The 14,996-nt window shown below is 39.9% G+C and overlaps 1 protein-coding gene across 15 annotated transcripts in view; it reads right to left on the minus strand.

Annotated features, from left to right (window-relative positions):
• The window catches only part of LOC110505199 (serine/threonine-protein phosphatase 2A 56 kDa regulatory subunit gamma isoform), a 49,885-nt gene extending 37,328 nt beyond the window's left edge, over positions 1–12,557 (minus strand). For 13 of the 15 annotated variants that reach the window (XR_005039465.1, XR_005039468.1, XR_005039466.1 and 10 more), the window contains exons 1-2: positions 12,336–12,557; positions 11,332–11,419 (exon numbers count right to left, since the gene is read on the minus strand). Coding sequence is in view for 9 of the 15 variants with exons in the window: in XM_036962317.1 (XP_036818212.1) it covers positions 11,332–11,419; positions 12,336–12,389 (142 nt within the window). In the remaining 6 variants the exon portion in view is untranslated. The remainder of the gene's footprint in view (positions 1–11,331; positions 11,420–12,335) is intronic. The other 2 variants (XM_036962318.1, XM_036962327.1) reach the window with 2 other exon arrangements.
• Positions 12,558–14,996: the final 2,439 nt, after the last annotated feature.

Raw genomic sequence — 14,996 nt, forward strand, 5'->3', positions numbered from 1 at the left:
TGTTTTCTCCATTTGGAATATGATTTCATAGGAAGTCAAAAGTCAAAAGTCAAAAATAGCAACATTTTATAAAAACTTCACACACTTAATTCTACCCCCTCCTTTTTCGAACATTCTGTTAAAAATCGCGCAACTTTTCAGCATCCTGCTACTCATGCCAGGAATATAGTATATGCATATGATTAGTATGTGTGGATAGAAAACACTCTGAAGTTTCTAAAACGGGTTAAATCACGGCTGTGACTATAACAGATCGTGTGTTTCATTGAAAAGCGCAAGAAAAACTGCTCTCTGAAAGCTAAAAATTATTTCCATGCGTCACTTTCATGGGTTGTTAAAAGGGCACAAAATTTATTATCGACCTGCATGCAATTCCTACAGATTCCACACGATGTCGCCATTGTCGTCATTTTCAATGGAGTTTTTTCTTGGTAAATCCAACTAACTGGAGTCCGTTTCTTCCGGTCTCCACCAGGATGTTTTGAATGTGCACATTGGCAGCCATTGATTTGCAGACGAGGAGCTATTGAATATACATCGCCCTGTAATCATTTTGATAGATTATAAACGTTTACTAATACGTAAAGTTGGATTACAAAAGTATTTCGAAGTGTTTTGTGAAAGTTTATCGTCAACTTTTTTAATTTAAAAAAATGACGCAGCGTTTAAAAACAATGTTTTTTTCTGAATGACACAGCTTCCATAGAAAGCTATTTTGGGTATATATGGACCGATTTAAACGAAAAAAAGACCCAATAGTGATGTTTATGGGGCATATAGGAGTGCCAAGAAAGAAGCTTGTGTGTAGGTAATGAATGTTTTATATTTTATTTCTGCGTTTTGTGTAGCGCCAGCTAAGCCATATCTTGTTTACATCGCATTCAGGCATTTTGGGGTGTTGCATGCTATCAGATAATAGCTTCTCATGCTTTCGCCCGAAAAGCATTTTAAAAATCTGACTTGTTGGCTAGGTTCACAACGAGTGTAGCTTTAATTCAAAACCCTGCATGTGAATTTTGATGCACGTTTGAGTTTTAACGAGTACATTTAGCATTTAGCGTAGCGCATTTGCATTTCCAGGTGTCTACTTGAGACATCTGCGTCTCAAGTAGAAGCAAGAAGTTAAAAATGTGCTTTCTGGACCGTTTTTCATAATTATTTCGATTTTTGTGTCAATTACACATGTATAAGGACTGTATCAACATACTTTAGTCATATTTTATTATCATATTTGTTTTTTTGCTTGTGCATAAGGCATATGTTTTCTCCATTTGGAATATGATTTCATAGGAAGTCAAAAGTCAAAAGTCAAAAATAGCAAAATTTTATACAAAACTTCACACACCCTTAAAAAAGTGCTTTCTGGACCGTTTTTCAAAATTCTTTCGATTTTTGTGTCAATTACACATGTATAAGGACTGTATCAACATACTTTAGTCATATTTTATTATCATAATTTTTTTTTTAAACTTGTGCATAAGGAACATGATTTGTCCATTTGCAATATGATTTCATAGGAAGTCAAAAGTCAAAGTCACTTTTTTGGGGGCCAAATGCCATAAGAAATTTGACATGCTCAAAAATCCTGCAGAATTGCAAAATTGATGAACACAGGATGGCCGGGCAGTGATAGTTGCTCCTTTCCATCGCTCGTTGTGTTGACTTCATCATGTCCATTTGGTGATGTTTTTTCACTATAGAATCATATTGCAAATGCACGTGCATTTGCAAGTCATTGCAAGTTCATGGGGGTTGCCTAATCACATATATGAAGTTTTGGACAGATCTGACTTTTTTAACCCTTCAAAACAGCCCCCGAGACACCAATTATGGCACTTCCGGTTGGCACAGGAAGCTATAAGTCAACACACATCGTCATTGGGGTATGCTTTTACAGAATCCTGAGTTTTAAGTCTTTACGTTAAGAACTGACTGATTTACACAGGGTTGAATGCACTATGTCTATCAAACTGCAGGCAGGGTATGGATATACACTTTTAGGGTGATTTCAACCACTTCCGGTTGGTCCAGGAGGCTTAGAATCAACACAGGTAGACCTCATAGTGGCCTGATGGACTGGTACCGAAGACAGGTTCATACGGCATTCATAACCCATATAGGCTTCAGGTTGAATTTAGGGGTGCAGGCAATGCATTCCTATGGGGAGAGAAGTCATTGTAATCTGTGAGATCAAAAAACACTGTTTTACTGTTAAAGGTTAATGCCACACGGTCAAGGCTAGGCTTGCACAGATCGGGAGGACCTTAGGAACGTACCTGAGGTCGAATTGTGCTTCTCACCCTAACGGTTCTCTCACTGTCACCCAAAAGCAAATGAGGTTGTGGGGCAGGCTTCATTTTGGGCCTACTTTTCTAATGGTCGCTGCACTTAGACCGAGCGAGCTACGGTCAAGCGGGATATCTCGTTGAACTCGGCAAAGCCTAGGGATTATGGTAATGCCATTGCCTGCTCTCTGTGTCTTTAAGCACCGCACTTTGTCACTCCATCCTTGCTGTGTGTGTGTGTGAGAGCTTTTCTTTGACATCTGTTGGGAGAAATGACTGACTTACAGTTTATTGGTTGCCTAATCACACATATGAAGTTTTGCCTGCTCTCTGTGTCTTTAAGCACTGCACTTTGTCACTCCATCCTTCCTGTGTGTGTGTGAGGGAGCTTTTCTTTGAGATCTGTTGGGAGAAATTACTGATTTACAGTTCAGGAGGGTTACCTAGTCCCACATATGAAGTTTTGGAGTGATGTAACTTTTTTAACCCTTCGAAACAGACACTGTGACCCAATTAAAGGCACTTCCGGTTGGCACAGGAAGCTATAGGTAAACACATGTCTTGACTGGGGTAGCCTCTTACAGAATCCTGAGTTTTAAGTCTTTAAATTAAGAATTGAATGATCTACACTGGGTTGAATGCAGTCATTTTCACATTTGCAGGTTATGTACATCAAAATACCTTTTTGGTGAATTTAACCACTTCCGGTTGCTCCAGGAAGCTTAGAATCAACACAGGTAGACCTCATAGTGGCCTGATGGATTGGCATTGAAGACAGGTTCATAAGGCATTATTAACCCACATAGGCTCTAGGTTGAATTTAGGGGAGCAGGCAATGTATTCCTATGGGGAGAGATGTCATTGTAATCTGTGAGATCAAAAAACCCTGTTTTACTGTTAAGGGTTAATGCCACACGGTTAAAGTTAGGCTTGCACAGATCGGGAGGACCTTAGGAACATTCCTGTGGTTGAATTGTCCTTCTAAACCTAACGGTTCTGCCGCTGTCACCCAAAAGCAAATGACGTTGTGGGGCAGGCTTCATTTTGGGCCTACTTTTCTAATGGTCGCTGCGCTTAGACTGAGCGAGCTACGGTCAAGCGGGATATCTCGTTGAACTCGGCACGGCCTAGGGATTATGGTAATGCCATTGCCTGCTCTCTGTGTCTTTAAGCACCACACTTTGTCACTCCATCCTTGCTGTGTGTGTGTGTGAGAGCTTTTCTTTGACATCTGTTGGGAGAAATGACTGACTTACAGTTTATTGGTTGCCTAATCACACATATGAAGTTTTGAAAAGATCTGACCTTTTTAACCCTTGGAAACTGCCACTATGACACCATTTAAGGCACTTCCGGTTGGCACAGGAAGCTATAAATAAACTCATATCCTCCTTGGGGTATGCCTTTACAGAATCCTGAGTTTTAAGTCTTTACGTTAAGAACTGAGATATTGCTTATGCCCTCTTGTGGGATTTTCCGGGACAGCGGAAAAATGACCAAAATTGGATTATTTTTTAAAACGGAAACCGAATGTCCGAGAAAGTTCATTTGATGACTTCCCGGTAGGTCCGGCCCTACCGCACGGCCCGACGCCGACCGCAAATTTTACAAACGTTTTCGGACGTCTAGTAAGGGACCGTACATTTGCAATATGGACTTTCTCACTAACCATACTGCAAATGTCAAAATGTTCCCTTAAGGTATGAAAGGCGTTACAAGTTGCAGTTCCAACCAAGATTGAGGGTCCAGGATGGCATGACTAGATTCAGAGTTCTTCCAAATCTCTTAATCGAATAGCATGCTCCCATTCCTGTTCCCTTTCCTCGTGCTCAATCTCAAATTTCTGTTGTTCCCATTTTGCCTTTAGTTCTACCTCTCACAGTTGCACATCTATGGGTGTACTCTACAACCCATAGGACCCTTTTCATCATCCTCATTCTATGGAAGGATTTCATCCTACACAAACAGTATAGACGAACTCTGACTACTCCTTTTGAATTGGCATGTGCAACTTTGATGCCCAAATGCGTTGCAATGATAAGCAGATTCTCCTTCGCACATTTATCTAGTATCTCCCATGTAGGGTTTTCCACAAATGCTTTCAACATGAAGTCCATGTTTTTTATTATTAGCCTGCGTGTTTATGCAACTTTCAAAATGACTCCACTAATATTATAACCCCTCTGGGTGGATGTCAGTGACATAGACTGTCTGGGCACAGCTGAGCAACTACCATACTACTGGGAATCAAGAACCCGGACGAGCCCCATTTTGTTACAGTCCCCAGCAAGAAACCCCAAATTGTCGCTCTAAACAGAAGGGAGAACTAGAAAGAGTTACAAACAACCAAAACGAAACAGGTGGGGTTCTAAGAGGGGGTTCGGAAAGTCACACATGGGTGTGTCCACTGAAAATTTACTAGCAACAACTGGGACTTAATCTTAGAACTACCCATCCCGGATACGGGAGAATTGTCATCAACTGCAGTAATTAGCATAGCGATCAAAAAATATTACTAGAAAATATTCATATTCATGAAATCACAAGTGAAATATAGTGAAACACAGCTTAGTATTTTGTTAATCACCCTGTCATCTCAGATTTTGAAATGATGCTTTACAGCCAAAGCAAGACAAGCGTTTGTGTACGTTTATCGATAGCCTAATATAGCATTATGTCCAGCTAGCAGCAGGAAGCTTGGTCTCAAAAATCAGAAAAGCAATCAAATTAACCGTTTACCTTTGATGATCTTCGGATGTTTTCACTGACGAGACTCCCAGTTAGACAGCAAATATTCATTTTGTTCGATAAAGATTATGTTTATACCCAAAATACCTCATTTTCTTGGTCACGTTGTGTTGAGAAATCCACCGGAAATAGCGGTCACGACAACGCCGTCCATAATATCGACAGAAACATGGCAAACGTTTTTTATAATCAATCCTCAAGGTGTTTTTCAAATACTGAATCTATTCAATAATATATCAACCGGGACAATTGGCTTTTCAGTAGGAGCGAGAGGAAAAATTACTACCTCTATCTTTTACGAAAGAATCACTCTGAGAGCCCACAGCTGGCCACTGACGCAATGTAGTCATTTACGCTCATTCTTCAAAATAAAGGCCTGAAACTTCGTCTAAAGGCTGTAAACACTTTAGGGAAGCCACAGAAAAAGGAATCTGGTTGATATCCCTTTCAATGGGCAATAGGGATGCATAGAAAGACAGAGGTTTCAAAATAAGAGTAACTTTCTGATTGGATTTTTCTCAGGATTTCGCCTGCAATATCAGTTATTTTATACTCATTTTATCTTTATTTATGCTTTTGTGACTGAAAAATCGCTGTGTGTCTTTTTGAATTTGTTGGTCATCTAACATAAATATATGTTGTGTTTTCGCTGTAAAACATTTTTAAAAATCGGACACGATGGGTAGATTAACAAGATGTTTATCTTTCATTTGCTGTATTGGACTTGTTAATGTGTGAAAGTTAAATATTTCTAAAGAATATTTTTTTCAGCTGAATGGAAGGGGGTGTTCCCTTTAGGGAACTCCTTGTGCCCCCTAGCCCCAACAGGTTTTAACTGTTAAGCGTTAATGCCACACGGTCAAGGTTAGGCTTGCACAGATTGGGAGGACCTCAGGAACGTTCCTGAGGTCAAATTGTGCTTCTCACCCTAAAGGTTATCCCACTGTCACCTAAAAGCAAATGAAAATTAGGGCCAGGCTTCATTATGGGCCTACTTTTTCTCATGGTCGCTGCGCTTAGACCGAACGAGCTACGGTCAAGCGGGACATCTCGTTGAACTCGGCACAGCCTAGAGATTATGGTAATGCCATTGCAGGCTCTGAGTGTCTTTAAGCACCGGACTTTGTCACTCCATCCTTGCTGTGTGTGTGTGTGAGAGAGCTTTTCTTTGACATATGTTGAGAGAAATTACTGATTTACAGTTCATGAGGGTTGCCTAATAACACATATGTAGTTTTGAAAAGATCAAACCTTTTTAACCCTTCAAAACAGCACCTATGACACGATTTTAAGGCACTTCCGTTTTACACAGGAAGCTGAAAGTGAACACATATCCTCCTTGGGGTAGGCACTTCTATAATTTTGAGTTATGTCTTTATGTTAAGAACTTACTTATTTACGGAGGGTTTAGTGAGTGTGTGTTATTTCAGAAAATCACAGAAATCTCGCAGAGCTCCGAAGCACACTTTAAAAAGATTCATATGAACACGCTGCAACTGGATCTGTAACTTAAAAAAAAAAAAGTATTTTTGAACAGCACCAATTTGATTTAAATTACGATAGATAAATGGCTGGTTCTTTTTTTATTGACACCGTAGGTTCATTTACTTTGACGTGAAGCGGAAAAATTATTGCTCTATTTTCATTTTTGACCTTTAATCCCAGAAAAATGGCAATAACTCAAAAACCGTTGAGGTCTAGACTCCATCGTGTTCGGGGCCAACTGCCCATTATGCCAAACCTATGCTCACCAAGTTTCGTTTTCGAAAACTTTTCCTGTTTAGTAGATAAGGCCACATCGTGATTGGTGATGTTTTGTACATTTGCAATATGATTCCATTCGCCCTCTTGTGGGTTTGACCGGGAGAACGGAAAAATGACCAAAATGTGAAAATTTGATTAAACGGAAACCGAATGTCCGAGAGAGTTCGTTTGGTGACGTCCTGGAAGATCCGGCCCTGCTGCACGGCCCGGCGTCGTCCGCAAATTTTAGAAAAGTTGTCGGAAGTCTAGTAAGGGACCGTACATTTGCAATGTGGACTTTCTCACTAACCATATGGCGAATGACAAAATGTTCCCTTAAGGGGGTGATACGTTTTTGAAAAAATGTTCAGTTTTTCAAAATTCTTGACTTGTGTTACATTTGCCATATGAAAAACCACGGAGGAGCGCACTCGCCATCTGTTGGATTTTTGCAGTGTTACACTTGGCATTTGCCATATGGCATTTGCAATCAACTTTGAATGAAATGACGCCAAATTGAGTGGTATTGGACACCGTGTATATGGTTCGTACAGTGCCAATGACTTCCCATTCATTTTTGTACATTTCAGGGGGGTGTTCCCTTACACACAATAGGGTCATGGGAGGCAGCTTTACCGGAAAAGTATTATCGCCTTTGCATGGATATAATAGCAATACTAAATGGGAGTCTCATTGGCATGGGTCATATTCACTTAATAGCTTCCAAAATCGCAATCTGATTCAGTACGGGCTATTGTAAGTTCCAGTGACTGAAACTTTCCAGGCAAACATTTTGCTTGTTTATTTTAGGATATAAACAGAGTAGTAGGCATTTCAGCCTAGAAAACTGGTTTAGGAAGGAGCTCTAAAGCGACATTGTCACAACTTCCGCTGAAGTTGGGTCCTCTCCTTGGTCAGGCGGCGCTCGGCGATTGTTTATTGTAAGTGCATGTGCACGTGTTGTTTGGTGCGCTACGGGATTTTGTACCCAAATTATCTGGTTATTTTTATGCTGTGGGTTTTGCTAGTAACCTCTCTAGGGTATGTGGGACGCTAGCGTCCCATCTGGCCAACATCCAGTGAGATTGCAGAGCGCCAAATTCAAATACAGAAATACTCATTTATAAAAATTCATATTTTACATAGGTTTAAAGATGAACTTCTTGTGAATCCAACCACAGTGTCAGATTTAAAAAATGCTTTACGGCGAAAGCATACCTTACAATTATTTGAGAACATAGCCCAGTTGACAAATTATTACAAACAGTAACCAGCCAAGCAGAAGTGTTACAAAACTCAGAAATAGAGATAAAATTGATCCCTTACCTTTGATGATATTCATATGGTGACACTCAGAAGACATTCATTTACTCAATAATTGCGCATGAAAAAGCTCTGTGACATGTCAGGGTCCACTCATTCAGACTGGTCTTACTCCCTCATTTATAAGAATACAAGCCTGCAACGATTTCTAAAGACTGTTGACATGTAGTGGAAGGCATAGGAACTGAAAATTGAGTCCTAAGTCAATGGATACTGTAATGGCATTGAATAGAAAACTACAAAACCAACAAACAAAAAAATACTTCCTGAATGGATTTTTCTCAGGTTTTCACCTGCCAAATCAGTTCTGTTATACTCACAGACACTATTTTAACAGTGTTGGAAACACTAGAGTGTTTTCTATCCAAATCCAGTTATATACATATCATCTTCTGGGCCCGAGAAGCAGGCAGTTTAGTTTGGGCATGCTTTTCATCCAAAATTCCGAATGCTGCCCCCTACCCTAGAGAGGTTAAACTGCTCCGGCTGTTACCAAGTTCTGCTCTCCTGCATCTGCCTTCCCTGCCACCGATTACGCACCCCTTACAGACATTTGCTTTTTTTGTATTATTTGGACAGGTTACTGACAAAGCCATGGGCTCTGAATAGGTAAAGCATGTCACATTATGCTGCAATTTCCATTGTGTCTTGCGTTCAGAATAATAAACTTAAGGCCTATCTACGGCCATTTGTGCTATGTAAGAAGAATATGTCAGTCGTCTTACAAGGACATAGGGGATAAGAGAGAGTGTGTGATAGCTCACACAAAACAAATTAATGTAATTCAATGCAGGGGTGTGACGGTTCAAATTCATAGTCAAATCAATAACACCCCTGGGCATCATGGATCTTATTCAACACCACCACCCCTTGGCTTTCACAGAATACAGTTGTGGCAGAGACCTCACATTTTCAGACAAGTTCAAATCTGCATACTATTTACTCAGTGTGCTGGCTAGCCTTGCCTATAGCTCAGGGAAACTCCACAGTTATGTAATTGAACTGAGACTATGTATGCCAAACTAAAATCATTGATTTCAAAGTTTAACAAACCATGCAACTATGCAGAAGGGCTACTTTTAACAATATACGCTGAATATTTTGTAAAAACATTTAACTAAGAACTGTGCAGATGCAAAGTTTGGTAACAGAATTTTGTTAAAATCTCCCTTTGTTTTTTTGTGATCATGTTTTTTTTAACTCCTAAAAATCTGCTCCGAAATAATATTTAAAAAAATGTCTGCAGAAAGAATGGGGAGTCAGCTATGAAATGGACTGTACTGAACCATACTCTGCTTTTCTTTACTGTGCTCTACTGTAATGTACTATGCTGTCGAAACATAGAACGTCCATGACATCTATGTTTGGCCCAAATGAAAAACCGGTCCAGACGTATATGGGCATTGAAAGCAAGGCTGGTCTAGACCTGACTAAAAAACGAGGTCTGTGGACGTTGAAATCAATTCAGAGCCAGGAGAGGTGACATCGGAGAGAGAGAGGGAGGGTTTGTCCATGTAACGATTCTCGTTGGTGGAAGGAGAGGAGGACCAAAATGCAGCATGGTAAGTGTTCGTCATATTTTAATTGAAAAACTGAACACTACACAAAATAACAACAAAGAGAAAACCGCCAGAAAATTAAACACCCACAACCAAAATGGGGAAAACAGGCTACCTAAGTATGATTCTCAATCAGAGACAACGGACGACACCTGCCTCTGATTGAGAACCATACTAAGCCAAACACATAGAAATAACAACATAGAAAAAAAGAACATTGACTACCCACCCCAGCTCACGCCCTGACCAACCTAACACAAAGACATAAAAAAGAAACTAAGGTCAGAACGTGACAGTCAAGACTTTTCACACTCGCTTTGACAACCAGATGACAGAAAGAGAAAGAAAATAGTTCTCAGCTATACATAACAGTATGCCAGAGGAAAAGAGGACAGTAGCAGGTGACCCAACTGTGGTTTGTGACTACTATGATTTCAGAAATACTGTTAGGATTAAAGATATACTTCTTGTTAACCTCTTGGATTTAGGGGGCGCTATTTACATTTTTGGATGAAAAACGTTCCCGTTTTAAACAAGATATTTTGTCACGAAAGATGCTCGACTATGCATATAATTGACAGCTTTGGAAAGAAGACACTGACGTTTCCAAAACTGCAAAGATATTGTCTGTGAGTGCCACAGAACTGATGTTACAGGCGAAACCCAGATAAAAATCCAACCAGGAAGTGCCGCATTTTTTTAAACCGCCTCATGCCAATGACTCCTTATATGGCTGTGAATGAGCTACGAATGAGCTTACGTTTTCCACGTTTTCCCCAAGGTGTCTACAGCATTGTGACGTCTTTTTAGGCATTTGCATTGAAGAATGGCTGTAAGGGACCATATATGGCATGTGGTCACATGGTGTCTCCCGCAGAAAACCTTGCGTAAAATACTGAGGTAGCCATTTTTCCAATCGCTTCTTATGAGAAACCAACTGCCTCGACGGATATATTATCGAATATATTTGTTAAAAACACCTTGAGGATGGATCCTAAACAGCGTTTGCCGTGTTTCTGTCGATATTATGGAGCAAATTTTGAAAAAGGTTTGCCGTTATAGTTGTAGCATTTTAGGGTCGATTTCTCAGCCATGCATGATGAAGAAACGGGAGCTATTTCGCCTACAAAAATAATATTTTGGGAAAAAAGGAACATTTGCTATCTAACTGAGTGAAAGCATCTGAAGTTCTTCAAAGGTAAATTATTTAATTTGGTTGCTTTTCTTATTTTCGTGAAAATGTTGCCTGCTGCCAGCAGAGCCTAGCATAGCATTATGCCATGATGAACTTACACAAATGCTTGTCTAGCGTTGGCTGTAACGCATATTTTTGAAAATCTGAGATGACAGTGTTGTTAACAAAAGGCTAAGCTTGTGTTTGAATATATTTATTTAATTTGCGATTTTCATGAATAGGAAAAGTTTCTAGGGGTATTTCTGTCCGTTGCGTTATGCTAATGTGTTTGAGGCTATGATTACGCTCCCAGATACGGGTTTGCTCGTCGCAAGAGGTTAATCCAGCCGCTGTGTCCGATTTCATAAAGGCTTTACGGCGAAAGCACACCATGCGATTATGTCAGGTCAGCGCCTAGCCACAGAAAACCATACAGCCATTTTCCAAAGAAGGAGAGGTGTCACAAAAGTCAGAAATAGCATTAAAATTAATCACTAACCTTTGATGATCTTCACCGGATGGCATTCCATTTCAGCCTGACCACTTCTTGAAACAGCTCTTATTCTCTCCCCTTTCACAATAGAAGCCTGAAACAACTTCCAAAGACTGTTGACATGTACTGGAAGCCTTATGAAGTGCAATCTGACCCCATATACACAGGATATTGGATAGGCAATCATTTAAAAAAACTACAAACCTCAGATTTCCCACTTCCTAGTTGGATTTTTCTCAGGTTTTTGTCTGCCATATGAGTTCTGTTATACTCACAGACATTATTTTAGCAGTTTTGGAAACTTTAGAGTGTTTTCTATCCAAATCTACTAATTATATTCAAACTTCCCAATGCTGCCCCCTATCCCAATGAAGTTAAGGTTTGTTTTTTCAAGGGAAGGTAATAACAGGCTTTCCCCCTCTTAAGCGGATGCAACCTCTCCTCCATAGGAAAGAGGAAGGAGGGAAGAAGGAAAAGGGCAGGGAGAGGCTGCTGCAGCAGAGTCTACAACACCCTATGGCTAAATTGTGCCCAGATGAACTGGGGTGTTATACAAACCATGAGCCGGGATCAAATAGAGACAAGCAGAATTAACACAGGCAAAGGCTACCCTTCCCTATTTCTTTCGCCCTCCTCTCTCTAACTCTCTCAAACACTTACACAGATAAGCATGCACACAAACACACAAAACCCTTCCCTAGGCTATGACCTCACTTCCTTTTACATCCCTGCGCTCTGTGTGTGTGTGTGTGTGTGGGGGGGGGGGGTAGTAAAACCAGCTTTTCACACTCTCTTTTCTTGGAGCTTGCATGCCATCCCCCAAAAAACATCCCCGATCCCTTATAAGGAAACAATTAAACCCTTTCCAAACATCAATCCTTCTGAAACAAAGACTCTTAATTAAACCGTATCTTCCCATCTTGGTGACAAATCAGGGGGGGGGGGGAACAGCTAGTGAAATGCTGTCTCTCTTTTCCCCAGGACAAAAGGCAACAATGATTCCTACGTACCTCTGAAGTGCATAAGAGCCACTGTCTGGAAAGGCCCATTGGAATTAGGTGCATCCACAACCATCCTGATTCCAGCTTTTAGTGCATGTCAACATCTAAACTCGACCAGGAAGGCAATCCACTTAAGGCAAGGAGCCAGCCTCCATTTTAACACAAAAGCAGATCAGAAAATGAAGCTCTCTGGTGCTGCTGGAGGGAACTGGCTAGTTAGTGATGTCAGCGGTAAGGAGTGAGTCGGTTGGCTGAACACAGGCACACAAACTGATGTAGGCAGTTAGCTGGGAAAGGCGGATTATTGGTGGAGGGAGAGCAGGAGGAGGGACATGCAGGGACATTTGGCTCTTATTCATCACTGTATTTTATTCTAAATATGACTGAACATGACTCTCAAGTGCCTAATGGTTGGAAGAATTCTCAATTTAAAGGAACAAGTTACGTATGTGATGGACCTATTGTAATGTGATCAAACCAAAACACAAAAGCTGCAAAAATGACACCACACTGCAACTTTTGCTGGGCAAATATCAAATAATAAACTACACTGAAAATATCACACTAAAAATAATGTAGTATCAGTGAGTATTATTGTATCACAAAAGCTGTAGGCTATCCCTGTAACCATTCCACTTGCAGTAGTAGTGCTAAATCATTGTTGGAATAGGCCTACTGTGTCTAAATAGTTATCCTGTGTGATGGCCTTTTAAAATGTAGATTTTGTCCCACAAATTCTACTGAGCTGTAATTACACTAAGAACATTGTGTTTACATGTTGAGCAGTTTTGGAAATTACACAAGAGGAATATGGACTGCTCCTTATTCCACTTTTGTAATAGCAAAAACCACTGAAGTCCATTACTATGCATTTACTAAAACAATATTGTTACTATAGTATTACTACCCATGTATAACAACTTCAGTGGATTTATTTACATAATTTATCTTAGGCGTAGCGACTAAAATAACTGACAGGACAATTTTAGCATTTGCTGCATCGTGTTTGGTAACTAGTGTGCACAGTACAGTAGCTCAGAATATAAACAGGAAATGAAAGTGAAAAAAGAAAAAAAAGATGTGAAACTAGAAAATGCAGGAAATGCCCTCTTTGCTCATGCATCGATGCACATATCTACTGTATTCTCCACACAATTACATACACTCCCCTATATATTTATTTGGACAGTGAAGATAGAACCAAATGTCAAGTTCTATACTCCAGCATTTGGATTTGAGATCAAATGTTTCATATGAGGCGACATTCCCGAATGTCACCTTTTATTTTAGGGTATTTTCATACATATCTGTTTTGCCGTTTAGAAATGAAAGCATTTTATGTATCTTATCCCCCCATTTGAAGGTGTCATGAGTACTTAGACAAATTATCTTATGTGTATTAAAGTAATCAGGTTAAGTATTTGGTCCCATATTCCTAGCACGCAATGACTACATCAAGCTTGTGACTCTACAAACTTGTTGGCTGCATTTGCAATTTGTTTCAGATTATGTGGTGCCCAATATAAATTAATGGTACATAATGTATTGTGTCATTTTAGACTAATTTTTAATGTAAATAAGAATAGAATATCTTTCTAAACACTTCTAAATGAATGCAGATACTATCACGATTACGGATAATCATGAATGAATCGTGAATAATGGTGAGTGAGAATGTTAAAGAGGCATAAATATCATATGTCCCATCCTCTTTCAACATTGACATTAGTTATTGGGGGAAAAACACCCATACTGAGAAACCACACACAGCAACCACAGAGTCAGCCCACCATGTCATAACCATCTGAATGTAAGGCATGTATGTAACTCTGGGCATGATGGTAATAGCCTGGTCCCATAATGTTGTTAGGTCTACAGTATAAACAGCTCGTTGTCATGTCTTACATTTGGCAAAAGCACAAACAGAGTGTATCACTGGGCTATATGGGTGATACCGAAGTGAGATAAAATACTCTCCTTACTTCAAGATAAGCTCATATTCTGAATTTGACCTCTGGGGAAAAAAAGCTTGTCTGAGTAGCTTCCATTACATGTGAAGTAGAGCTCATGTGTTCAGTTGAGGAAAGGAATCATCAAGCAAGAAGACCTTACTCTAGGAATTCACTGTCTGGGAGGCCAAGTCCTCTCCTAGAAATGCTAATGAATACATTCCATATACATGACAACTATAAGGGCAACTCAGAGAAGGTTGCTAGAATTTCTGCTAGTTTGGTGGCTCCTTTTATTGGTCAGGAAAGATAAGTGGGAGTGTCCTTGACTTGGGGATTACATGTTTTGAAACAAACTTCCTCTTTGATGGGGCAGGTTTATGTCTGTACTCTATTAACAGTATCACTCCTCCACTTGTATTCTCTCGTAAACCATATGGACATCATTTATCCTGCTCTGCTGTCAGAATAGTTATCGTCATCGACAGTTTGACAGTGGATATTAACTTGTGAAATATGGAAACTCTTTGTAGGTGCGTTATATGGTTTAGAAAATGAGAAGGTCTGACCGGCTCTTTCCATAACATAGATTGACCAGGTGAATCCAGGTGAAAGATATGATCCCTTATTGATGTCACTTACTAAATCCACTTAAATCAGTGTAGATGAAGGGGAGGAGACAGGTTAAAGAAGGATTTTTAAGCCTTGAGACATGGATTGA

Source organism: Oncorhynchus mykiss, chromosome 25, assembly GCF_013265735.2.
Source record: "Oncorhynchus mykiss isolate Arlee chromosome 25, USDA_OmykA_1.1, whole genome shotgun sequence".
Lineage (NCBI taxonomy): Eukaryota > Metazoa > Chordata > Actinopteri > Salmoniformes > Salmonidae > Oncorhynchus > Oncorhynchus mykiss.